Source organism: Archocentrus centrarchus, chromosome 9, assembly GCF_007364275.1.
Source record: "Archocentrus centrarchus isolate MPI-CPG fArcCen1 chromosome 9, fArcCen1, whole genome shotgun sequence".
Classification (NCBI taxonomy): Eukaryota; Metazoa; Chordata; class Actinopteri; order Cichliformes; family Cichlidae; genus Archocentrus; species Archocentrus centrarchus.
The window spans coordinates 9,488,559-9,515,826 of record NC_044354.1 but is presented as its reverse complement, the minus strand read 5'-3'; the positions used below and the strand labels follow the sequence as shown (position 1 = coordinate 9,515,826).

The window sequence follows — 27,268 nt, the reverse complement described above, 5'->3', positions numbered from 1 at the left end:
TTTCCCTTTTTTTATACTGATAGGAGGAAGTGAATGAGACATAACGCAGGAAAGCAAGAGCGATGAATTCAAGGTGGAGTTGACCACGGGAAGTGTTTAATGCTGATAAAGAGATGCACAGATACACACTAAGACTACATGCACAGATACAACATTGTGGTGTGTGGATGCAGTTCATAATAAAAGATGAGTATCACCAGGATTGTCTAGTTCATGAAGTTTTGCTGCCTAGCAGTAACAAAACCACTAGTGTAAAGTATGCATGGTATGTGTATGTGTGTGTATTATGCATGCGTTTTTCTCAGTGTGTGTGTGTGTGTGTGTGTGTAGAAAACAAGGCTGCATGGATTAGACCCATGAGGTAAATGGATCATGTTTGACAGACTCGCTGTACTAAAGCCATCAATCCACACATGCTAATATTCTACTCAATGTGGCAACGTCTTACCTCACACTGCGTGTGTATGCATGTGTGTGTGCGTCTATGTATGTGTGTGAGAAATCGAGTAAGAGCAAGAAAGAGGAGGGGGATGACTTATTATTTTCTTGAAGCATTACAGTAAGTGATATATCACTTATGTAACCGCAAATTGTTGCAAATGTGTATTACAAGAGGTTTTCGTACCTTCCTTTTGCAAAATATGTGTTTAAATTCTCTATTGAATGCCTTTAATGTGCTTGACTGTGATGAGTGTCTATCTCTCTGTATTAGTGCTGTGATGGACTGGCCACCTGTCTAGGGCGAACTGACAGGCTTAATGATCATCCACAATCATTAAGCCTGTAAATAAACCTACCCAACCACATATTTGACAAAAATACGATACTCATGCCCACACTCACACCAAATCAAGTGTCACAATGCGAAAAAGCCATCATCAGTCCAGCACTGACTCAAAACACCAAGTTGAGATGAGATATCATTCAAATCTGTTGTTGTAACCCTCAGTTTTTTCAAAATTTCTATTGCATATTTTTAGTGCTGCAATAACTCTTTACAGCATGTATCACTATGACTGACTGTTAAATGACTTAAGAATTCATTGATTATTGGATGCATTTTGTATTAGTTTTCATTGTTCTGGTGATGTCTATAATTACTGACAGATGTTAGAGAAGTCAAAGCTCCCCTCTGGTTCACCCACCTTTCCGCGTACGCTCACTCACATGCACACATCTAGGCCATTGCATTTCAAACCTCCCACACAGATACTACAACTCCCCACAAGCACATATAAACATGGATGTGAGGGTATGTGAATACGCACGCACGCACACACACACACACACACACACACACACACACACACACGCACGCACACACACACACAGGGTTTCAGTTACATGGACCTCAGCCACAATCTGGACAGACACCGGGCCCACCACTAAACAGCCTCAAAGAAAGAAGGAGGGAGGGGTGGGGTGGGGTGGATTTAACAAAACACACACTCCTCCTCATGTGCGCGCGCACACACACACACACACACACACACACACACACACACACACACACACACACACACACACACACACACACACACTTTCAATGTGATGAATGAAATCAATAAAACAACAGTCTGGAGAAATCTGGAGCCAATGAAGACAGGAACAGAACTATTAGAAAGAGAGAGGCCCCACACGACTGAACTCTCTCTCACACACACACCCAACCCTCACTCACTAGCCACTATACCTGTAGAGAAAAGGCTCTGAGCGCTGGGATGGGGATGAGGGCTGCCATGAAGAATGCTGTGACATTGCTGATGGAGGTGAGAGCCACACTGGCCCCTGTCCTTTTCAGACACTCCCCCGTACGGTCCTGACGGAGACAGAAAGAGAGGTTGATGAAAGGAAAAGCGATGGAACTTTTGATCAGAGTTTAGCCAAAGGCACAAGTGTAATACTGGAGATTATGTACAATTATCATGATACTGATATGACTGACAGTGATTGCAGTGTTTCTTGAAGCCCTGAAGTGCTTAAATAATCCACCTGGGCCCGTCTACTTCTGTCTGAAGTAATGGAGGAAATAGCCGACAGAACAAAATGACTCAGTGAAATCACTGCTGCCGAAAAGCGTTGTTTTTTTTTTTGCTTTTTTTTCTTGTAGTATAATGCGCACAAAGAGAACAGTGATAAGCGCACATCTCTAGAATACTTTGGGCGCAACTGTGTGAAGATTTAAGGACGTGCAGGACCACACAGTGAGCATCTGCAGGCATGTGCATCTTTGTGTGTGTCTCTGTGTGTGTATCAGACAGGAGAGATCAGGTTCGGCTCTGTTTAGTTTTCATCTCAGCCACACAAAGGAAGCTCGGGGATGAGGGAGGCATAGAGACGAGGGCTTGAACGGGAGGGAAGCAAGGGAAAACAAAAACAAGCAAATACATGCCTGTGTTTTCCCCTCTGGAGATGAAAAGCTATCATGCTACACACACACACACACGGTCGCAGAGATACACAATTTTGACACTTTTGCAAACTTTGCATCATTCTACCATTTCTTTTTTAATGTTATTTTTTAATTCTGTGTGCTTGATCTGCGAATGGATGCAAAGACTCTTACTACTGTTTTAATCTACACTTTAAACTGCTTTAAACACACAAAATACTTTAAGCGCATCAAATTAGATAATGGACTTTTTTCTTTAGAACCACTCATAAATGTGTATTTCTGCATTTGGTCATTTGGTTATTAACCTGTGCGTAAAGCGGAATAATCCAATACAAACAGAAATGCCATTCTGTTCTAGAAAAATGAACATATTTAATTTGGAGTGCTGCTTAGATAAGAAGGCTGGGTGTTTGATGAATGGTTTGTTTGATGCTACATCACAGGCACAGACAGGCTTTCACACATTCCTCCACGGAGAAGATAAAACAACAAAGGGGGCATGCAGGAATGGTTGACTGTGGGTGTTTGTCTCACCTCGAATGGGATCCTCTTGTTTCTGCCCGGTTTCACTGAAGGCATGGGCAAGAAGAAAGACATCATCTACTACTCCGACTCCAGAGCCAAAAAGGGAAGCACCTGTAGCACACATAACCACAAACTTAATGAGCTCCTGCATGCATTTACCTCAGAAGAAGAGCAGCCAGAACCACATATTATTATAGATACCCACTCATGCAGTATCCTGTATATTAAAGAGCTGTGTTGCGTAACACAAATTTAGCACCAAGCTAAATTATTTTGAAGCACCAAAAGCCAAAAACATGTATCCAATGTCCCAGTAATACGTACTATATTCTGTCAGTGTCAACCTATTCAATTAAGTAATTTTAAAGATTTCTCTTCTTCTATTAATATAAATATGATTTTAAAGTCTAGCGGAGACTGCAACTCAGTGCAGGCCATCCTAGCCCACTTTAGAGGGCAGCTGGTTAGTGTTGTCAGGAACTGTACTTCACCTGAAAGGGTGAACTGGCCCATAGAATTCTGTCAATGCATTGTCACAAGTCAGTAGGTGTTGATCTTTATTAACCGTCAAAGTGGTCCAGTGACATGTGTGTAAGTTACCTGCGTGGTGGCAGCATTGAAGGAAATGCCCAGGAGGGAGCAGAGGCCCAAGCCAGCTGCCACTGACAGCGTCACCAGTAGGACACCTGCCAGCCCCACAGCCCCCTGAGACTTGGCACAGTCCCATCGCAGCATGGTCAGACACGCATAGGCCAGCTAGGCATGAACAGCAAACAAATAAGCCATTAGTCAATCAGCCTATTGTGGTGTAGGTCCCTTCTCATTTACAAGAAAGAAAAGCTAATTAAATATGGCCTTTTTTGTTGTTGCTGTTGTTGTTTTTAATATGGCTCTAGTCTTACCATCAACAGGTACCCGCTGGCCACACGGATAACACTTATGTCAGAAAACGACTTGAGAATATCTTCCAGAGTGGTGGTTGTGAAGACAAGACCTTCTGAGACGAGTTTGCTGTCACACTGTGCTGCACCGCCTAAAGACAAGACAAAGTGGAAGAAGAAAACTAAATCAGTTAATCAGCTAATCAGATATTATTATCCCCATCTCATTCTTCCCTTAATGTGATATAAAATAGATCAGCACCAACTATCAACATACAGTTTCAGCAGAACACACAACTGACCATCCCTCATTGCTGCTTACACAATATTAACTAAAATGTACATGTCTGAAGGAACAAAATTCATTTTTAGTGATTCAGTGCTATCAGTCTTTGATAAATTAAATGTAATATAATACTTGTCTCTAGGTTTAAACTAACTAATATCACTTGGTGTCTCTTAAAAAACTGCCCTGAATAAGGCGATTTGTTGTAGGAGACTCTGCAGACAGTACCATGACCTATCCCCTCTCTCTCTCTTACTATCTCAGGGCAGACAGATGGCTTCAACATTGAACTCCTGTTACTGCTCAGTGGGGAGCAATGCTGGCTGACACACATTAGGAAACACACTCTAGATCACACACACCACACACACACTCGCACCCATATGTAAACTTGCACATGTGTCTGGCGCATATCAACACTTGTGCATATTCTTGCAGACACACCTAAATATGAATAATATACACAAAGAACACTTTCTGGCATATTTTTCCACTTTTAAGCTTGTCCTTGATGAATACAAAAAAATCTCATTTAAATATATGATCACACCTTTTTTTAAATTGGTAAGTTTTAGGCCTAGTGATAAATGACACACGTGCGCACGCGTGCGCGCACACACACACACACAAGGTCACACCATGTGGAACATTGGTTGGGGCCCCGAAAACAAAGACCAGATGATGTCACACATGAGCCACCAATGGGGCCACAGCTGGGAAAGTGATTTGTGTGAAGTTTTGAGTGTGTGGTTGTGTGTAAGTTTGAGAGAGAGAGAGAGAGAGAGAGAGAGAGAGAGAGAGAGAGAGAGAGAGAGAGAGAGACTCTCTCTCTCTCTCTCTCTCTCTCTCTCTCTCTCTCTCTCTCTCTCTCTCTCTCTCTCTTCTCTCTCTCTCTCTCTCTTCTCTATCTCTCTCCTATATCCCTAGCTGTCTAGCTCTATATCCAGCACTTACTTATGTATTCCAGACATGCTCACCCTGTTGCTCTATTGCCCCTCTCTACTGAGGAGTGAAAGGAAAACTTCAGCCCTTTACCACACACCAACAGTGCTTCTAGTATCTATCTGGGGGCCCCGGCTTTGGATGGGGCCTTCCCATGTTCACCTGTATCCGGTTGGTGATTTACGTTGTGGCTGTAGAGGATTCAGGCTAGATTTCTCTTCTCTTTTCACTTTCTTTCTCTCTTTTCTGAATTTTTCTTGTTCTCATTTCTAAATTTTCTGGCCCTTACCTCAGAGTACCGCCTCTGCCAGGCTTCAAGTATAGCTGCAGCCTTTTCTTCATTCCAGTTGATGTGGGAAACCTCATCGTAGCCCCGAAAGTGCTCAAACATCTGCTTGGGAGTCATCAGCTGGAACATGGTCTGTAAGGCCTGAGCACTGGAAAAGAGTTAAGGGGGAAGGTGGCAGAGAGAAAATGAGGGGAGGAAAGGGGAAGGAAAACATGGAAAGGATGAAAGAACAAAAGAAAGGAGGTCAAGCCTTCAGTGAGAACATCACATCCAGAAAGGAAGAGCACGGGGTTGGTGAGAAGGTTCTTTGGATTGTGCGAAATAACGACAAAAATCAAAACTTGGACTTGTAAAGTTTTAAGCAGGCCAATCAATATCTTCATTTGATTCCCAACGATAACTGACACTCCATAAATAAGAAGTAAAAATGCTGCATCTTAGACAAGCTTTGAACATCTGCGGTTGAACAGATTAGGTGTTCATCAAAATAATGGTCCATCAAAAGCGTCAAAACCAGCAGGGAGATGAGAGAAAAAGATGGACACATCCCAGAAACTCAATTTTTCAGTTTAATCAGTTTAACACCCAGTGTGTGATTAATTGATCTCAAAATAATAAGATCAATATCTCACAATCACACACATAACCAATAAAAATAATTAAATAAGGATAATATAAGTGTGTGTTTTCATATTTCCTCACATGTACCCTCTGCCTTGAGTCCAGCATGCTGTCCTTCAGCCCTTTTCAGGCTCTGTGTCATGAGGACCATTACATCAAGTGTAATGAAAAATTAACACTGCTATAGGGTGATAAATTATTAAGGTAATAAAGTAATATAGCTGATTAGTTAATAATAATGACTCTGGACCAGAGTGCAGCTTTTTAACAGTAGTCCAGTGAGCGGATTTATTTTCAAATCATAAAATTATATAAACCAAAGCAGAAGACATTTGCCTGTCTTTATGAATGTGTGCTCTGTAATATGGTGATAATCACAGTAATGGTGGCAGTTAGCAAACAAGGTGAAGAAGCTGGGTGCCAGCAGCAACAGCCCAATAGAGAGGGCAGCCATATTACACACATACACTCATACACACACACACAAGCAGACAGGCACGCACAGACACTCTAATGACCCAACTTTGCCAGGAAAACACACAACCACAAAACACAAACAACGCACCCCACTGTACCCTGTGACCACTATATGGGTGAATGTGTGTGTGAGTCGGCCTTTGTGCATACATGTATCCATACACCAAAAAGTGCATTTTAACCTTAAAGTAAGCGGTATGTTAGCAAAAGGTTGGGTGATTTGTGCCGCTTTTTCCTGTTGAAGGAAGTTTCTTACTGGCAAATATATTTTTGATTTCTATGCAAATTTTGTGTTTCCTACTTAAATTAACATAACAGTGTTAATATGTTCGCTCGCCATGCACTGAACTTGTACATGTCTACCTAATCTTTAGGCTCTAACCTGATGCTTGTGCTGGAATTAAGTCCATGTATCGCTGTATATTTGGACAAACTAGCCAGGCAATGCATCACTCTGTGCACACACACAAACACACACACACACACACACGTGTGAGTGGGTAGTGTCCAAGCGGAGCAGCCAGAGCTGAGCAGGAACAGCTGGAGCTCTAAGATTTCACTGGAATTTGCTAATGACTGCAAGATTTATAGTACACAGCACACACGCAAACGTGCACGTGCTGCTTTGGTGCGTAAGAGAACAAAAAACACACAGTCTTTCCAGAGTACGCGCTGTCATGATTACTACAGTGTTTACAAAGGCGCAAAGTTTGTTATGTTACCTGAGCAGGGGTCCACTGCCGTTCTTGGTGGTCCCTCCAACAATCAGTTCCTCCTGCCAGTGCATGTACTTTCTGGCCAGACCATGGCAACCTCCACTCAGGGCCCGTGCCACATCGAATGGCTGGAGCAATAAAAGCAAGAGGCAAGAAAATAACTGTCAGCAACTAATCTCAAACTAAACACTTTATGTTTGGGCCGAAAAAAAAAAAAAAAAATGCTCCACGCGTATTCAGATGTTCCGAGCCAAAAGCTTGAGGCTTGATGCATGCCTACCTTAGTTGAGTTCTTATTGGGCGCAGTGCGGGGGCAGTCAGGATCGGCGGGGTTTAGACAGGGTCTGTCCATGTAACCGTGTCCAATGTCTGCTTTTTCTAACATCTCCTCAAAGTTTTCCACATGGTAGTTTAGCTGTCGCAACTCCTCAAGGAACTCGTTCGGGTCAAAATTGGTCCACTGCATAGGTTCTTTACCTCTGCAAAGTTAAAGACAAATGTTAGTATGGTTTTATGGTGCTGGGTTACTATTCTGAAGGAGAGTTGCATTTGTACTATTGGATGCCTGGAAAGTGAAATTAGCTATAGTAAGATCAAACTAGATGACCATATAACCTGTTTGAATGAGCGCTGATGAGTTATTATGTATAGATACCCAGTGTATATGATGCCCACACTGTGAAAATATGTTGGAAAGTTTCTGTTGATAACCTTGTTGTCGTCATTGTGTGTCTGTTGATGGTATATTTCAGGTTTTGTTTTTAGTTTCTTTAACATTATCTGCAGAACACATGTTTTGTTCCTCGTTCCAGTGGATAAAACCATGAAAAGATAAGATGTTCAACATTACATTTTATCTCACGAAAAACAGCCACAATTCTGAGAATTACAAATAATCTCTTCCTTGCTAGGTGACAGCAAATAATAAGTGGAGATAATTTCCCATCATGCAACAGCTTTTCTGCTCCAACCCAGACCTCGTTCCTCTGTGCTCTCTATCCTCACACATTCCGATCTCTCTTTTTCCTCTCTGCCATTCAGACGACATTGTATGTGCTTAACCAGGCTTGGGTTATTATTCCCAGCCTCCCAACCAGAACATAGTAAAAACCTTATTTACCAGTCCACACACATAGACCACACGCACACACATAGACAACATATATCCACGCGCTCTGATGACGGTGACTCAAGCTGATGCACCTTTACATACTGGACAAAACATGCATGCACTGATGACAACGGCACACAATATGTGCATGCGTAAACACATGCAGAGGTAAAGGTCTGCTGAGTATTACTGTAGCAGCAGGCCATTAGCAACAGAACGGCCAGACAATGGTGGGAGGCCCAGGGCTCGAGAGAAACTATCGCCAGCGATACGCATGCCAGCAACCACTACAATAGAGCCTTCAGAGGGGACGAGTTCAGGACACAAACACACACACACACACACACTCACACACTCACACACACACACACAACACACACACACACACACACACTCACACGTACACACGTTTCTCTGTGGTGTCTCTTTGGATGGGTTGAGTGTGTTACAGCTGCCACTTATAAAGGGGTAAAAAACAAGATTCAGAGATTCACATCTCTTCTAACCTTTTCTCATTATCACATTGCCACAGCTAACATAGCCTACTGTATACACTAGAGTTATGAGCTCAGCTCAGCACTGTATGTTGACACTGTGGTCTTATTGTTCCAACATCATCAGTCAGTTTGCCAACTGGCCTCACAGTAAAGAAAGCTATTATGTGAGCCCAATTAGGATTTTTTTTTTGGCCATAACCTTGGAAGAGACTGGTCAATCTAATGATATGCTGCAATTATCACATCTCAAATACAGATTCTGTCTAGTAAAAAAAAGTCTGAGTACTTACGGGAGATAGACCGTTCCAGACTGGAGCTTAGCTCCCTCCCAGAAACAGTCCAGAGGTGTGATGATGAGGCAGGGATGTAGCCTTTCTATGATCTAAATGGGTAATCACACCGTAGAATTGACAAACACTGCTGACAATAGCAACAATACAAAGATACAAAGTCCATTCATCCATCCATGTGCTGTTTGCATCTTACCTGATTCAGATAATGTGTTTCTGTAACTACTTCTCCTGATTTGTAGCATAAATCTTCTAATTTCCATTGTCTGAAAAGGAGAACAAAACAGTTTAGCTTTTTCTTAAAAGTGACTTAACTCACCTAGAAGTGGAAAACAAAATCCTTAAATACAGACTGACAAGAGGCAAGACTCGAACAGAGGCAGTTATGGAATAGCAAGTTACCTGTTATAAAGGTAAACATGAACTCTGCTGGCTCGGATAGCTGACTCCAGGTGCTGCAGGAGCGCCTCCACCGTTAAAACATTGGCTCCCTCCTCCCGTGGCGTCTGGATCATCAGCTGAGAGTTAAACATGGCCTCCTCGCCTATTTTCTGTCGTGTGTACTTGAGTTCCTGGTTCACACGCCCACCAACTGGACAAAGAAGAGTGAATGTGAGTTACATATTTAAAGATTTTGCAAAAAAAAAACCCACAAACATTCAGACTGTTAATGTGCTGGAGTGATCGTATTATTATTTAGTACAGTTAAAGTTCATCAGGTTTCATTTCCCTCAACAGACCAAAAGTTCTGGTAGTAAGAAACTTATTGCAGTTAATTCTTTCAAAACTTGTGAAAATCTACACACAACACAGAAAAATGTCTCTGAGTATGTATGTAAAAAAAATCTTTAAAAAGATCCTTAAAAAAATAAATGATTTAATTGCACAGGGTGCAAATATTTACAAAATATAACACACTAAAGTAAAACACTGATTTCTATTGTGGTCCTTCACATGCACAGGAGTACTGCTGTCTAGGCAACATCACACCACCATGAAATCTATTCAACAATCAATACTTTTCAAACTAAGATTTTAATGCAATTTTTTGCTTTAAACTACAAAATAAATAATGAGACTTTAAGACAGTACCTCTAGCAAAGACGAATATTAAGCCCGATCTAGCTGCACCACACACAACGCACACAGCATGGTGTGCTAAAAAGTCTGCGACTCAGACAGTGATCCTCTGCTCTTTCTGCAAAGCAGACCCAAAGACATCATAGCCTGTCCATAGACATTATCTGACTTGTATCTTAAATAAAAGCACTTTCCTTACAGTGAGCCTGTAACACTACAATGGCAAACATCCCAAGTCCTTTGAATCCACAAGCGCAGCATCACCCCCAACAAATCCACATTTTACAAAACAGCTCAGTGTTTCCACTCAAATTGCTAACATGTCAGCAGTGCCAAAACATGCTGTCTGCATATGTGTGTGACACTGTGTGTGTGTTTGATAGAGAGAGGCTCTCTCCAAGCTTTGCTCCCAGTATCGTGTGAGACTAAGCCCTGTGCGTGCGCTCTGAGCTTCTGAGCTAGCCCGAGCTACAAAAGCAGCCTTTCAGACCCTTTAGCTGCCCTGCTCCACCCCAGTACATCCAAGGAAAGTCTGGCAAGGTCTCCCTCACAAACACGCACGCACGCACACACACACACAGCACACACACGCAAACAAATTTAGGCATGCAAGGATGGGGCAAGGTCTCAAATTATCAGTCAAACGAATGACAAAAAAAAAAAAAAAAAAAAATGGACCAGAATTGCTGAAGTTTTATGCTCAGGTTTAAGATTTGTGTCTTTCATGTGCTTCTTCTGCCAGTTCGGTGTGTCTGTGTCTAATTTACGAGCAGATGATTTGAGCCATTCAATCGTCAGTGACTAAACCTCAGTGAAAGCTCGAGCAATTTATAGTCATCTTATTTCACTTGGTCACCCAGCCACACACATACACAAAACAAGAAAACTCTCCAGTGAGCGAGCCGACTGTGTGAAAAATCTGTAACATTTTATTATGCCTTAATCCAATTTAACAATTCTGCTCAATCCATGCAACAGTGGGCATGGATTGAATATTTTTAGTCTATTGTAATGGCATTAAAGTTGAACATAAGCATGCCTGTTCTGTTGGGCTGGACCACCCAGTCAGACCAAGGGAACAGGGAGAGAGGGGCCATGTCTTGGAGCATTAGGAAAACACATTTGATTTCTTTTTTCTGGACCCAAACAGCATTCCTATCTGAACCTGTCTGAATGCATGTTTATAATGCTCATCATTAATAGCAGGCCTGGCTAACTGGAGCGACAATGCTTTCCACTGCGAGGCCAGCTACAGAGCTAACGTTACACCAGCCCTCCTTCAAAGGAAAACGCATGGAACTGATTAAGATCTGACGCGCACTGACAGCACACTAACAAGTCGACTTGTCTCAACGCTCAAAGGCAATGCTAGCCCGAGGCTTGGTTTAAGTGCACTGCCGGGGGGGGGGTATGAACGTGGGCATATAGAAAAAGGTGCATCCATCAATCAATATACTACTACATGGGAGACAAGGGGGGAAAAAAAGTCTGATTGAAAAAAGATGGGAGGGTCATGTTTAGAAAGAACCCACTGTCTGTTCTGAACTCTTTCCAAGTTGTGGACTGCCACCCAAAGACCTTGAGTTTACAGCAAGCAGTGAGGAATGGGACAAGTCAAAGGAATGCACTCTCCCTCTACAGGAAACAGCACATTACAGCCTCAGGCTTAGAGAATTCCACACTTCACGAGGTTACAAAGTTTTGGGGTCAACACTCACACAGCCTTGGGGTGAAATTAACACCCCAGCTGGACCAAGAAAATGCGTGTGCGCACACACACTCAGCGTACACGCAAGCGTGTGCATATGAGTGTGTGTGTACACACAGCTGTGTTTCTTCAATGACACATATTCCCATATTCCTTCTCCTAAGAAAACTGGTTGACCCCAGCATGTGTTGATATCTTGAAGGTGTCCCACTCCAGGCTCAGCAGCTGAGACCAAAACAAAGTGGGAATGATTTTCAATAACTCCCTCATCGGCTCGGTATCTCCAGTGCTTACAAAAACAGAAAGATAATTTGTACAAAAAAAAAAAAAACTTCTCACATTTTATATGAGTAGAATCTGATTAAGTCAAATTGTACTAGTCATTAACTTTGTCACACATTTGCAAAAGTCAGCAAACTGGTTTTGAGCCAAAAAATGCTTTCATCCCACTAAATTACATCACAATTAGTTTTGACAGAACTGTAATCAGCAAGCTGTTTCCAGCTTTTTTAAAGTGCTGTTCCTTAGTTGTCTATGTTAATTAATTTGGGCTCTGGAAAAATTGTGATAGAAATGCTTTATTATTTTCAGATCAAACTATTAATCACAGTAATCAGCAACATATGACTGTTAGTTATTTGGCTAATCATGTCTGCAAAAACCCTGCCAGCGTTTTCTGTATTATTTCTACTGAGGAGTTCGTGTGCACTGGCACCTGTGTGTATGTACTTGCGTGTAAGCATTACTAGTGATTAATGAATGACTACAAAAAAAAAAAAAAAAAAAAGCATCTTAAAAAATTGAAGAGAAGAGAAGAGAAGAGTAGAGAAGAGAAGTATGCATGTCACTGTAGTGGAGCCCTCGGTGTGGGTATTCAGCATGTTGCATAACATTAACCCCTGGTCCCCCCTATTCTCCAAGTAGTGGAATGGTGGGGGGTGGCGGGCACCAAAGGAGAGAAAGTAGGTTTCTAAGGAACTGACATCACCCCCTTCCTCCTTTCAGTTCTGAACACCCCCTCCTCATTCTCATTTTCTCTCTCTCTTTGCTCTATTCAGCTCTATGCTGTGATTGGCCAGATCATGATGGCAATCAGCCCGGCCCCTCTGTCAAAGCCAGGCCACCCTCCATATCCTCTCGCCAACTTTCTCTCTTTTCCATGCAACACACAACAGCTTGGCCCCACCCCAGCACATCTCTTATGTCTGACAACGGAAGCAACCCACACTTTGGAGGAGAACACGCACCACAGCAGCACATTACTCCTACAACTGTGCGATGCTGGTATAATACCAATAACAGTGTACACCTGAACATATATGCACATGTTTTCTGCACATGATTTCCCTTCAGTAAATCAAGCATTCTCCATCACTTAAAGAGGTGTGACATAATATATACTTGCTGGTGGCTAAACATGTGTGTGTGTGTGTGGTGTGTGTGTGTGTGTGTGTGTGTGTGTGTGTGTGTGTGTGTTTACAGAGAACGGATTAGCTGGATTAGGCCCCATCTCAGCAGGCACCCCCTGTGGTGAGGAGGAAGTCCCCCAAAACCAGGTCATCTCACTACCACCAAGTCTATAGCGACCTCCCAAACCCTGAGCCCCCAGTACCATCAAAGGAATGAAGAGACAACCACCCTAAAAACTACAATGATTGTCCTTTAATAGCTCCTCCAAAAGCTGCCTAAAGAGAATCAAATGTAAGTGTAGTCTCTGGAGCTTGAACCTACACAGACAATGTAAGTGTACATGCAGGCAACTCTGCTTTTAGGCAAAGTGTTTGTAAAAATGCTTGTAAAACCCTTTAAACACAGGAAGTGACACCTGTTGCATGAGATACAAAAATATCACTTTCATGAAAGGGCTTGATATAAAAAATACATTTATATGACACAGGCACACACCTGCCGGTAACAGGTTTCACAGTTGATGAGTCAGAGTGAAAACCAAGCCATGAAGTCAAGAGGATCATGAATACACTTGAGACACGAATGTGTTGAGGCTCAGATATGAGGAACAAGAACATTTCTTCAACACTGAAAGTGCTGGCTACATCATTCTTAAAATGGAAGTGGTCCGTCCCTGCCAACAGTCTTTCTGGAGCTGACCACCTATTCATACTGTATCAGCGATGAAGGGTCTCAGCCAGAAAGATTTATTATGAAGATGCTCAATTAGTGAAAAGCAAAAATTTCAGTCCACATGCGTTGTTCCATAAGGCATCCAGAAATTCTAAAAACTAAAGTGATGCAGAAAGAAGAGCAGTGGACAATCACTCGAGTATGCCAAATCTTCCTGTAAGGTTTTTGCAGTCAGATGAGGGTTTCATTTCTTTTTAGGCCATCCCAGTTCTTGTGTAAAAGTTCTTTACTTGATCTCCACCGGTCCTGTTTACTCTTTTCTTATTACATTACAAACTGTAAAAAAAGTGACGTACAAAATCTATTTTCTATGTGGACAATGATCATTTAAATTTTCAGGCAGCTGCCTATAGGAGTCCTCAGGACGTAGGAGTGCTAAATCCTGAAGCAAAGTTTGAGTAATATATTTGCATCACCACAGCCAAGCTAATTAAGATCTGAGACCTTGGTATTTTTTAGTGCCCAAACTTTTTGCGTGGGAACCCAAAATAAAAGAAAAAATTGCACAAGAAAAATAAAAAAGTTTTGCCTTTCTTAAAATGAAATAATGTTTCAATCTTTGGACACCAAATCATCTTTTAGTCACTGGTATAGAAGCTACGAGCAGAGGCAATACTTTGGTAAAATATCCCATAAATCTAATGATAGGGCTACTTATTCTAGGAATGATTAAAAAAATACTCAAGAGCTTTAGAAATATACTAATACAGTATACCATATACTAAAAGTGCATCTGTTGCACATCATTTTCTCAATCATCTATTTGACCTTGCTTGATCCCTGCTACTGGTCACGCTGCGCAGGTAGCTTCCCACAGCAGGTGCCCACCTCTCCTCCTTTTCAGCTGCTACTGCCAATTACCCAATGAAGCTTTGGTCACTAAGAAGACCCACCTGTTTCTGTCCTCCACCATTCATCTGCTCTGTATATTATGCTGCAAGGTAAAAAAATAAATATATAAAAAAAACTATATGTGCTGCAGACTTCTGTCAAAGCTTTAATCAAAATTTGTTAGCGAATTTTTGAACTGCAGGCAGGCAAAGATTATGATCAGCTCACACAGGAACAACCAAGAAAGAAGTCCAGGCTTTCTTTCCCAGGAGCAGACAAATATGAGTGCAGAAGAGGAAAAAGAGTGGCAGCAACTGGCAAAGGAGATGCCAGTGTGTAAGGAGATGCAAAAAAACAACTTTGCAGCAGAGAAAGAGTACTGGCTGCGCAGCATACACAGCAGTACACAGTGCATTAACAGTACTTTTGAATGTTCGCTCTGCCATGCAGTTGCACACAGCCACAAATATGTGGTGAAAAGGCCTTACTGAGAGCAGAGACCCTATCTGACCCATGTTGGAGTTCCCCTCACTCTCTGCTCTCTCCCTCCCTCGCACTCTTTCCCTCTCTCCTTCAGCTTAAAAAGAGGAGGGGCTGCCACACAGAGAGGGGAGGGTAAACAAGCATGGTCGAGAGTGGGGAACTGAAATAAAAGGGGAAAAAAATGAGAGAGTGACAGAAAAGTGAAGGGAAAAAAGGAACAGAGAGTGGAAGTGCTCTGACGTGCAGCTGTAGCCGATGTCTCCTCATGCAGCCGCGCACCCCCGCCCAGCACTCCGACCCCCTGCACAATGTGACACCCCAGCTGCCAACCACTGCCCCAGAATCCCCACCCATACCACCAAATCTCACCCCCCAACTATTGCATTACCATATGTATAGCTCCCCTCTCCCCTGATTATGCTAATCACCTGTCCGGCCTCTGCAGCCCCTAAAATGGGTGTATTTAGCAGTCGGCTGGCTCCCAATGCAGCTTCCCCTGGGCCTGAGGTGTACATTCACACACTCCTCAATGGGCAGATTCTTCCACGTTGCTGCCTTCATTCAGGTCCCTCTCTCCTCTACCCCCCCACCCCCACAAAAAAAAAAAAAAAAAAAAAATCCTATTCAGTGCCAATGGATTCAGAGAGCAGTGGAAAGAGTAGTTGGGGAAGAAAACGTTGACAGAAGTCTGTGTTTGTAGCATGTGTGCATGCAGTGTGTAGCTGTTGTGGTTCAATTAAAAGTGATGTCATAATGCAGCCAAACAGATATAGCAGATCTGAAGCCACTATCATTAAAGTCATGTAAAAGCTTTATAAAATCTTTGGCTATAATGTACCCCTCACTTTGATCAATTTAGCTGTTTTTACACATAATATTTGTAAAAAAATTTTGGAGAATCAAGCTGTGTTATTTTCTACAGTTGGGACTATTCGGTCTGATTTAGGAAATGAACCTGCTTGAATGTAATGTGCAAGTGGCAGCACACATTACGCCCACGCACTAGGGGTGAGTACCCCTGATAATTGTGTGGTTTCACACATTGGTACAATCTGACATCATGCTCACTTTGTACTCAGAAGCTGGCAGGTTAAAGACCAGCTAATGTCCAGTCCAACTGCTGCAGATATTTTGCATTCTCACATGTTTCTTCTTTCTTCGTCAGGTGGTATTGAAAAAAAGAGACTCCAGCACATCTGAGAAAACAGTTTAAAAGACATTAAAAAATAATTTGAAAAGCAAAAATCTTGTGACAACTGTTCTATTAATTAAAGTTCTGCTGGAAGAAGAAGAAGACGAAAAAAAAAAAAAAGAAAGAATCACATCCTGTATCTTCTGACAGTGCCTGTCAAACTTAAGCCAGGTGACCCTCTCCTCTTACTGCATTTACAGCCTTGTGACTGGCCCAAAACCAAACCATAACAGACCATGACATGAGCCTGAACAACCAATCTCAACCAGCCATCTTTGTCATTTCCTGTAAAGATGGCTCATGATTTCAGGTATCCCAAAACCACGCATTCCTAAGGGTGGAATAAAGGACACAGAAACAGAGAGCGTGAAAGTAAGACAAAGAAAGACCAAGAGAAAGAGCAGGTTCATGGTTACCACCCTCATAACTGATCTGAAATTGAAGAATCTGTGTATTCATCACAACAACCATTCGTCCAGTCTGTTTTAAACTTGGTAGGTGCACTGCTGGGAATCTGACTTACTCAGGTTGTTGAGGTTGTTTGGATGAAGGGTGATCTCATTTTTGGGTTCAGGACATTTTTGGGTTCAGGGAGCCTGTGCCTTGCTTGCTTAGGCAACCTTCTGGGATGTATCTGCTACTTTGTGCCTGACAGTGACATACACTACAACTCTTTATTAGGAATTAGGCATTTCTCTTTTTCCTTAATTGCAATTACCATCTATTCTACAAATTCAGTAAATGTTGTTTGCTTATACAGCATTCTGTTCTGTATTGGTCTACCCAATAAATTTAGCAAAATTTTTAAAGTAGGGAAGATTGTAAGTGAGAGCACTGGGGTGTCCCCTTATTTTGACTATGAGGCAAAGGCCAATGGTTTACATGGATCACAGTTGCATCCCTCCTGAATGTGTAGGCAGTAGTAGCATGACAAAATGCAGAATTTAAGTGCAAATAGACATTGACAAAGCCTGTAATTTGTTCCTTTTGCTGAATTAACCACTGACAGTCAAGGCAGATTTCTTAACTATTTCTTGCTTTCTTCTGGTAGAGGGTCATGCGATGAGGTGGTGACAAATTAGGGAACACGACATGCAGTGACTGATAAAACAGCAAAGGGCAGCAAAAGTTCCTGCAAGTTGAGACTAAAACACAGTGCTATGGTTTTCAAACTTAAAGGGCGTCTGAAGTGTAGAAAGTTTTACATTTCAGGGATCCTAAAACAAGCCATGTGACGGACTTGGGACCTGTCTAAGGACCCAAGTCTTACCCTTACCCTCTTACCCTCTTACCCTTGTGAGCTCAGATAGGCCCGGCCCTCTGAGACCTAAGCTGGATGTGCAAATAATAAAATGGATGAGTCCAAAGATGATGGAGTAGTGTGGATACCAGCGAAAAACGAAGTAGAAAAACGTATAAACAGACATGGTCTTTATAACACCAGTCTAACATGCAGACAGGTTACAGTACAAGACACTATTTCACTCTGTTGCATATTGATTCAATCTGGAGCTCTAAACTTCTAATCATCTGTGAAAGGAATGTTATCTTTGTATCTTTATGCCTTGCATGTGCATGTGTGGTACTTGTGTAATTGCTGTGGCTGCCAGATTCTATGACGACGTGCTGCAGGAATTGCAATGAAATATACAGCTACGTATGTAACTATGGTGTGCCAGAGGGGCAAAAAAAAAAAAAAAAAAAATTTCCCCCCCACACACACGCACACACACAATTTGGAAATGTTAGCAAGAAAAATTCTCTGCTCTGCAGTCTGAGAAGCATCAATCCACACCCCAATCTCAGGCCTAGTGTACGGTAGGCACTGCAGCCAAAACACAAACACACTACCGCTACTATACTCCTGCTTCTTCCCTCACTCTGTCTCCTCTCCAGCGCACACACAAACACACACACACACACACACACACACACACACACACACACACACACACACACACACACACACACACACTCCCTCTGCTGTTTTGTACTTTTCTCCACCCTTCTGGCAGTCAGCGCTGCGAGGGAGGGAACAGAGGAAAGGGGAAGAGGGAGGGAGAGGAGGAGAGGGAAGGGAAGGAGGGAGGCCAGACCACCCTGCTCTCATGGCAGGGCTGAGTGTTTACATTGCCGTGGCTCACTCTGTAATACATCTGGCATTCTGAGGCCACTCTCTCTCCAGCCAGGGGACGGGGAGTGGTGTGGTGGTGGAGGAAGGGGAGGGGGTTTGGGGGGGGTTCGGGTAAAGACAGAGACCTTTCTGGCCGAGAGAGAGAGAGAGAGAGAGAGAGAGAGAGAGAGAGAGAGAGAGAGAGAGAGGTGGGGGGGTAATTCTCTCCACAGTCTCCTGTGGTCGGTCATTCGCAGGGCTCTGGTTTTTGAATAAGAGCGCATGAAAGAATGCAAAATGTAAACAGAGTGCTCGGAGGCATCTCAGGATGTTGTTTTGTGAATGGGAACGTGCTTGCCTCGAGAGAGAGCGCGCGCACACACACACACAGGGCATGCTTGACGAGCAAATCTTTAAATGTTATTTCACATTTACTTTTGCCAGGTCGGGCTAATATACACAAAGCTGTTTTTAAAGGCTGGAGAGCAGCTTCAGAAACAGCGCAGCGAGTCTGTGTACAGTACCAGAGGTGCAATGTTTCCCCACACTAAATCCCTCACCAGCCAGCCTGCACTTTTCATCAACTCGTAAAGTTTAACACAACACACTGGAATGTTATTCCTCATAGAGGGGTTTAATCATGTTTGTAGTGAACTGATAAACACAAACCAGTTTGGAACAAGTGTGCATGTGTATGTACACTCACATTTGTGTATGACTGTATACACTTGATGTCAGCGAGTGAAACGGATGAGGAGAGAAAGATAGATGACTCTATGTCGTGTATTCTGCGCTAACTAGGGAGAAATATTGGGTGTGGGGGCGTTTGTATGTTTGATCTCTTGATGCTGCTGGTGCTGCTGAAAGAAAGCTGCAGGAGATATAGTGTGAGAGAAAGAGTGAAAGGAAAAGAGAGAAAAAGAAAGATGATGGGAGAAAAGAGATAAAGGAAAATACTACCAAAATAGACTGCCATGCCAGCCCTGCTCAACCACCCACTCATTCACAGAACCAAAACTGCAAAGCCTCTCCGTGTATGTGTGCGCACATGCACCCATGCTTGTATACACATCAAAAGCTGAATAATTCAACCATGCAAACCACAATCCTCTCAGTGGAGACACCACATTCAGGGCACTCCTCCTCCTCCTCCTCTTCTTCGTCCACAAAAAAGGATGTCAGGGCTTCTTCTGCATGCACTTAACATTATACTGCTCCCTTTTCCACTGCCATTACCAGCAAAACAACAAAACAACCACCAACTCTGTTAAATCAGCTCTTAATCATACTAGATATAAAACAGACATGCAGGAACAGGGAAGGAACGGCTTCAGAAAACAAAACAAAAAATTTGGTCCTATCAGTCTGGATTTGAAACCTTAAATCAGGCAGCACACGAACATAGCCTGGCACCGTTTTAACTGTTACCATACTGATTTTAGGGGCGAGCTAAAGGCAATCCATTTTCCATTTAAAGGAAATTAAATTGTGAAATTTCTGCAGTACAACTTTGAAATTGCCCTCTCTGTCACATCTCTCTTCCACATATATTCTGTCATTAAAGTTGGAATAATGCTGTGTTTTTTGTAGCATTTGGATATTTATTGGACATGCAATTATTATACAGTAATTCAGAGATTAAATCAAAAAATACATTCACTGCCCTCTGCTGGAGAAGCGATTTCAAAAGTTTGATCATAAACTCACAAAACTGAAAACTCACACAGTGAGAAAGCGATGCAAACTCTCCTGAAAACAGCTGGTAATGAGGTGCTCTCATATACAGTAGGCATACACATGCACAATGCACACACGTGAACATATACAAACAGTGACTGGTGACAGCTGTGACCTATGCTGCACCCCCCCCCCCCCCCCCCCTTCACTTCTGCTGTGAGTCTTCACTCTGCACCCAGGCCACAGGGTGAGTATCAGGTGAGGTTTTAAATAGTGGGGCCTCTACAAGATGACCTCAGGGTCCCAGGGGTCTACCCCTGTGGCCCCCGGCCTCTGCACTTATGCCCCCCAAGAAAGCACTCCGGCACCAAAGCCCTCCCCTCAGTCTGTAGCCTTGAGACTACAATCCACTGCCCTGTGCCCAGACCCGGCCATAAATCTGGAGACTGCAAGCTCTTTTAAACTTGAATCATTCATATAATTGCCATACATTTGATATCAGACAGAACTGTCAGGTTACTACACTCTCTATAATCAGTTTCCATAGGGGAAAAGGATTCAATTTTCCTTAACCAGTCATTAAAAAACAAAGTGTCTGACTGGATGTAATGTATTTCTAGGTCAACACTGATGTGTAGCCATGTCAACATGGTTTTAAGATTGGAGCAGAGCTAAGTTAAAACAAACTATTAAACTAAAAACATGCTGTTTACGTAGCGGTTACCAGTTAATATGAAGCCTTCGTTTCCGCCTGTTATTAGTCCTTCCTTATTTTTCATCACCCCCTCTTTGGTTCACACAGCTTGACAACAGGAGTGGACAGATTCAGAATTCTGGACTCAGAGTGACTGGGATACTCACTCATCTGTGTGGAGCTCACTCCAAACTCGAGGTGCGATGAAAACAAAATACATCCTCTGCATGTTACAGGGCCCGTCCTCACTCCAGTCCGGGCTGTATCTATAGACTAAATAAAATGCAGCCAAGATTACACTACAGCTCTATGTCATCTGCTTCACCCCTACTGTCAACTTCAACCCTTGCCCAGAGCTCAAGCTTCAAAAGCCTTATTTCCAAACCATCCCCTCCCTGTGTCTTCTCTTCCCCATCAGCAAAGCCCCATAATCTCCAGTCGTTCTCTCTGTGCACAGAAACAGAGCAAAAGACTGAGGGGCTGTCCTACAGGAAGGCCAATGTTTATGTGATACTGTTTTAATTAGAGGCAGGCAGTGTTCCTATTTTCTTTACAATTTAGCCAGTGCTTGCCTTACCTAGAATAACGAAGTGATGGCTCCATTTTCCATTTGCAGCCAGGAGGAAACATAAAGGAGTCTCATTCCTCTCGTCTACATCTCTGCGCCCTGAATGTGGCTTATTGTTAATCACTGCAAGATCATCTAGATGTTTGTCAAGATTCAACTGAGGATGCATCAAAAGTTGAACACAAGCCAGTGAGCATGTTTTCCAACACAGAGGAACGCACACGGAGAGCTTCAAGCCACAATTGTGTGTGTGTGGAGATCGAGACAGTACACTACAATACTACAGCTTCCTGTTTGAACTAATCATTTCCTGTGAGTGGATATAAACACAGAGTTTGTCCATAGTGTGGATACAATCTGCCCTAAATAGATGCCACAGTCACTTTTATGTTTTCTAAGTTGGAAAAACAGGACTCAAACTCTTCCTATCTTGCCCTGATTGTTAAGTGCAAGCTTCCATGCATCCTCAGATGTCTGACACATTTGCCTCTTTGTGCAGACATGCATCTCACTCCCAACTGGTCTCTGTCACTTTGTCTAATAAACAGAACTTCCTGTGTCAGAGTATTATAAACAGTGCTGAGTGAGCACTGTGTGAAAAGAGACAATCCCTGCAAAAGCCGTGGCACGGGACGCACAAGCTAACTGCAGCACACACTTAACAGTGGTCTGCTGGAGACCTCAGCTGCTCTGGCACTATCAGAAAGCAGGTGACGACCGACACGACATGAGATCGCAAACGTAAACGCTGCTCCAGTCAACACTAGAGGAGTTGAGATATCTGATACAAGCTGGGTTGTACTGTACGTGTGCGCGCATCCACAGGCCACACAGCTTCCACGTGGGGTCGTCCATGGGTCGCCTGCGGAGGGGCAGTTCCAAATGAAACATAACCAGCCGCTCTGTCCTCTCCTCTTTCCTCTCGGAAGATGGGCCAGTCCCCAGCACGGCCCAGCACAGCGTTCCATGGTCCAGGCAGAACTAATCTATCCCTCAGCTGTGCAGTCTAATCTAAACAAACAGATCTCTCCCTACCAGCATCTGGAACCCCTCATGCATCGGGACGTAGAAACCATGGCAGCCCTGTCTTGTAGTCAGTGTCTGTGTACGAGCAGATCTCCGTGTCTCGTGTGAGCCAGTTTGAGACCATTTGGTAGATGTCTACCAGAGGTCACTACACTACTTGTGTGTCAGCCAAGTTCAGGTTCAGTTCTGTCAATGCCAAAATTTAATGGTGGAACAAAACAAAAGCACACAGTCAATCTGAGTTTGAACATTCTGAATTTGATGCAACACCAGCAGAGTGACGCATCAGCTCAACTTACAATAGACTCAGATGAAACATCTAAAAATGCTGACAAATCACAAGTTACCCGAGCCAAACAGATATATTTTGTCTAACAAAGACAAAAATGTGTGTATAATAAGAGGAAACTGAGAAATATCTACAGATTCTCACATCTGAGAAGCTGCAAAAAGGCAATTTTTTTTTCTACTCAATAACTCTGAAATTGTAGGGGTTTCTTTTAGTAATTTTAACTCCAATAGAATGAAGATTGTAATAAATCTGCAGTTTGCTGCTTCTTGAAGCAGAGCAGCTTCAATTTACAGCAAGCAGCTGCAATGCATCACAAACCCAAAACAACTTACTTCTGTCTGTTTGTGCATACTTTAAATGCCAAAATTGAGCTAAAACTAGTTCTTTGAGAAGGGCAACAGTGTGAAATGAAAGAGTAAAGTTGATAAGTTACAACAACCCAAAGTGATGCTCTTAATATTTTTAGAAATTTTTGTTAAACGTCCACAGAAAATAGAGGCTAATTGCAAATGTTTGATTTTTTTTAAATAAATTACTAGAAATTATACATTTATTGCACATTAATTTCAGCACTTATGTGTAAGAGCAAAGGATGCACCGTCAAGTGTGTAATAACATTCAGTGCCCTCACTGAAGTATACACGACCGTGGTCAGACATGTGAAAGGGTGTGAAAACAGTGCGATCCTCTCAAGTACAATCAGGAGTCCTGTCCCAAAGAGGCTCCCCTCTGCCCAAACTGTGGCTAACTGCGCCTGCGTCGCAGATTAGAAGAACACGCCGTCTGTCAGACCCCTGGCAGCTGCACGCAAGGGGAGACCAGCCAACCCCGGGCAGGAGGTGTGGTGCTTGATCTGTACAGGAATCAGTGCTTGATCTCATGAACTGTTTTTTTTTAGTTTTTTTTTTTTTAACTTGAGACACAGTTTAAGAAGTTGAAAGGCAACCACACAAGCACATGCTTAAAAACCAAAAAGCATTCTTTTTATAAGCAAATAGTGTTCCACTGCAATTTCTCAACAAATCTACCCCTCCATTCATGACTCCTACAGCCGACTCTACCCATAAGCACAGGAATGCGGATCAAAGGAAAGGAAAAAGCTCAGCCCCTTCCCCTTACTCCCCCCTCCCAAAAAAAAAGCACCACCCATATGCACAGTTTCTTTCTTCTGTTTATATATTTTATTCTTCATAAGATGTTTCTGAATTTAAAAATGAAAAAAAGAACAAGTGTTCCATCCACCCCACAGACATGAGTTCCTGCCCTCGCTCCGCTTTTTCCCTGCAGCCGGAGACAAATCTTTTTGGAAAGTTGAGAGCTGTCCAAAACGGGACCACACACAGTCAACTGCTGGGGCAGGCAGACACACACTCACACACACACACACACACACACTCTCACAAAATGGCGGCTTTCACAAAAATTTCCTCTACCCCAAAAGCCCCTTATGAACTTAATTACAACTTTTTATGAGCACAGTTATACTCAGCTCCTGCACATCTTATGTGTGCATCTAGAATGGTTTTAGAAGTTAAGTATACTGGGAAAGAAGCAAGTATTTTCAAGTTTCGCTTGGGTGCTTGCCAGCACCTAAACATAAACAAGCCCCCCCCCCACCCCAACCCCCCCAATTTCATTTAGTAGCACCAACAAACCTTCCTCCTCCAAACTAAACTGTGCAAAATCCTTGTAAACATGCAATATTAAGTCAAACTGTTTCAAAAGCACTGAGAAGATGAAAATTCCCAGCAGGCTGCACTCAAACGCCAGATGAATTGTACAGCTTGTCAAAAACAAAATAAATCAAGAGCTTCTTACCTTCCACCCAGAGTTTCTCCACATCCGTTTCCAAATTAGCTGCCCGTAAGCCCACAGCAAAAGCTCCAAAAATCATGAGGCCAACAACCAAAAACTTTCCGCAGTTCTTTTGAATGTAACAGCCCAGCCTAAATAAAAGTCTCTGGAACTTCGCTCTCAGCCACAGAGGTGCCTTCCTCCCAGTTGCCTTCCCCTATGATAAGACAAGAGTCCCACTGTTAATGTCAGTTAACAGATAAAGCACCACACTTACCTGCTCAGGTGAGGCTGTAGGATTAAGGAGAAGTTTTTAATGTTACACTTTCAAATAAACTACAAGAACTGGTGTTCATTTTAAAGAATCTTTACATATTTAAACTACAAGCCCCTGTTAGGACAATGAGAGCCGTGATCTTCCATAACCTTTGACAAATAAAGCTCTTTCTTCTTCTTTATTAAGTGAAATCTACACATGTGCTGGGCCCCAGCTGGGGAGTGCCTGGACAATCCTGAAGACTCTCCAGAGTTAGAGGTACAGGTACTGTCAGATCAGCAGCCTTAGCATGACACATGCAATGAAAAGGTGCCACCGTTCTCAGTCATTTTACTGCTACAATGATGAATTATGAATATGGTGATACAAAAAAAAAACGCCTACTCCAAAATAAGTGCAGCTGGACCAAAAGTAGACAGAGATAAATAGGACATAACTGTGAAACTACAACTATACAAAAGGTGAACTTCTCATATCATTCCACTCCTTGAGATATTTTTTATGAAAAATGGCCATTGGAAGCATACTATTACTATTAGTAGGAGACTATAATTTCTAAAAACAGACTAAAAAAATACCTAATGTATTGAAAGCTCCTCGCTTGACATAAACTATTACATTTTGGGGACAGTATAATTGCTGCTGAAGTAACCTGCACGCACACATCGCCCGGTGATATTAAATACCCTGAATCGGCGCATGTGGTAAAACCACAAATGCCACCACCACACACTCACACGCGCTCTCCCCGTCCGGCGACTCGTGTGTTCCGGCCTGCACGGGGAGTGGAGGAGCTCTCACTGGGGGGATCACAATATTTGTGAACGGAAGAGGGCAGCCACATGGACCTTTTTTCCTCTTTACACGAGTCACCCCAAGTTTAGTCAGTGTCACACAAACTCTTTAACGCTTTAGGAGCTTCGCGTAAAAGACAGGCTGGATGTTATGAAAAAGTCAACTGCACTGCTGCCTGCGAGTAAACGCTGCGTGTTTTTGCCTGGTGTGGGGCCACTATAGGTTGGGATGCACTGGAAACAATCGAGTGTTTGTATTGGGAAACGGGAACTTACAACTTGCTGCACGTCCTTCATCATAAGCCGGCTGCACAGGAAGAGTCGCATGAAATCAAACAAAACTACTTTGGGCTTTCTGCAACCTTGCCTTACCGCGGTGTACCCCTTGCCCAGCCCGTCCCGTTACCTAGCAGCGACTGGACAGTTTGGCCACTTTTTTCGACGAATACAATGAAACCAGCATCATAAACCTCTTTCCCGTTCAAGATGAGAAATAAGCACCTCTGAAATTTGCTCCAGAGCAAAGCCCGCATCGCAGTAACTCGGCCGCTGCAAATACTCCAAATCCAGCGGTGTGTTGCGGGTATAGTCCCCCCTGTTCCTCCGCGTTATCCTCGGCCGATCGGGGTCTCTGTTTTCCTGCTCGGAGGGCGCATTACCAGCCGAGGCCATGTTGCGGGGACAGCGATATGGTTTCCCACTTTATAGTGTTTCCCCGAAAGCGTGTAGCGATATCCCAAGGTAACAGAGTTTCACTCTCGGAGATCTCACACCCGTGAAGTAGGACTTCATACTCCTGTTGGAGACGGCGAGTCAAAGTCTGCGCCTTCCATCCCAACATTTCGTGATCCGGAGGTCTCCACCGCTTTCACCGCATTCACCGTGTCTCTTAAAAAAGTAAGTTTCTTTCAAAAAGCGAGGTGCGCAAAGTGATTTCCATACACAAGTTGTCGGGTATGAAACCTCGATAGTCGTAGCATTCTGGTGACATCTATGTGGTCTTCCCCTGGGCCGCGCGTCACGGCCAACTCTGAGATTCAATAGAAGAGGAGAAAAAGACCTCTCTCCATTTGGAGGCAGAGAAAGAGGAGGGGTGAGAAGAGAAAAAAATACTCGAGATCCCGCCTCTGGGGCTGTCAGATTGCAGGACTTTCTTGCATCTGATTGGTTCCAGAAGGGCAGAAATTACTCAGCAAACACGACTATTATTAGCTGCTTAGCAACAGCTCACTAAAGTAGAGAGACCACCCAGGCAGACAGACCTCATGTGAGCATCTCCAACTTCAGGGGAGGCTCGCCGAGAGCCGAACCCATTTGGTGCATTCAGGTTTTCACGTACATCTCCGTTATAATAATGAAGCGTTTCCCTGAGAGGACCCGAAGTCAAAGCCAGTGTACCCAGTTTGTGAAACGGAAGGGGGGCTCTAGGCATGTTATAACTTAAGTTTTTTATCCCCCCCCTCACCACCTCTGGTGACAGTTGAGCCTCTAACTGGTTCAAGGGGAGATGTTATCGGACTTGCAAGCTGTAGTGTCGCTTCGATCTTTAGTCTCATCTTCTGGTAAT

General features: G+C 43.2%; 1 protein-coding gene across 1 annotated transcript in view; it reads right to left on the bottom strand.

Moving 5' to 3' along the window:
• ptch1 (patched 1) overlaps positions 1–26,775 on the bottom strand; it is a 48,890-nt gene extending 22,115 nt beyond the window's left edge. Inside the window, 15 exon segments of the mRNA XM_030737498.1 lie at positions 1,694–1,819; positions 2,930–2,950; positions 2,952–3,013; positions 3,016–3,031; positions 3,521–3,676; positions 3,823–3,908; positions 3,911–3,953; positions 5,319–5,466; positions 7,139–7,260; positions 7,413–7,611; positions 9,031–9,122; positions 9,227–9,296; positions 9,433–9,622; positions 24,655–24,847; positions 26,203–26,775. Of these exon segments, the coding sequence (XP_030593358.1) occupies positions 1,694–1,819; positions 2,930–2,950; positions 2,952–3,013; positions 3,016–3,031; positions 3,521–3,676; positions 3,823–3,908; positions 3,911–3,953; positions 5,319–5,466; positions 7,139–7,260; positions 7,413–7,611; positions 9,031–9,122; positions 9,227–9,296; positions 9,433–9,622; positions 24,655–24,847; positions 26,203–26,373 (1,695 nt within the window). The 5' untranslated portion in view covers positions 26,374–26,775.
• Positions 26,776–27,268: the final 493 nt, after the last annotated feature.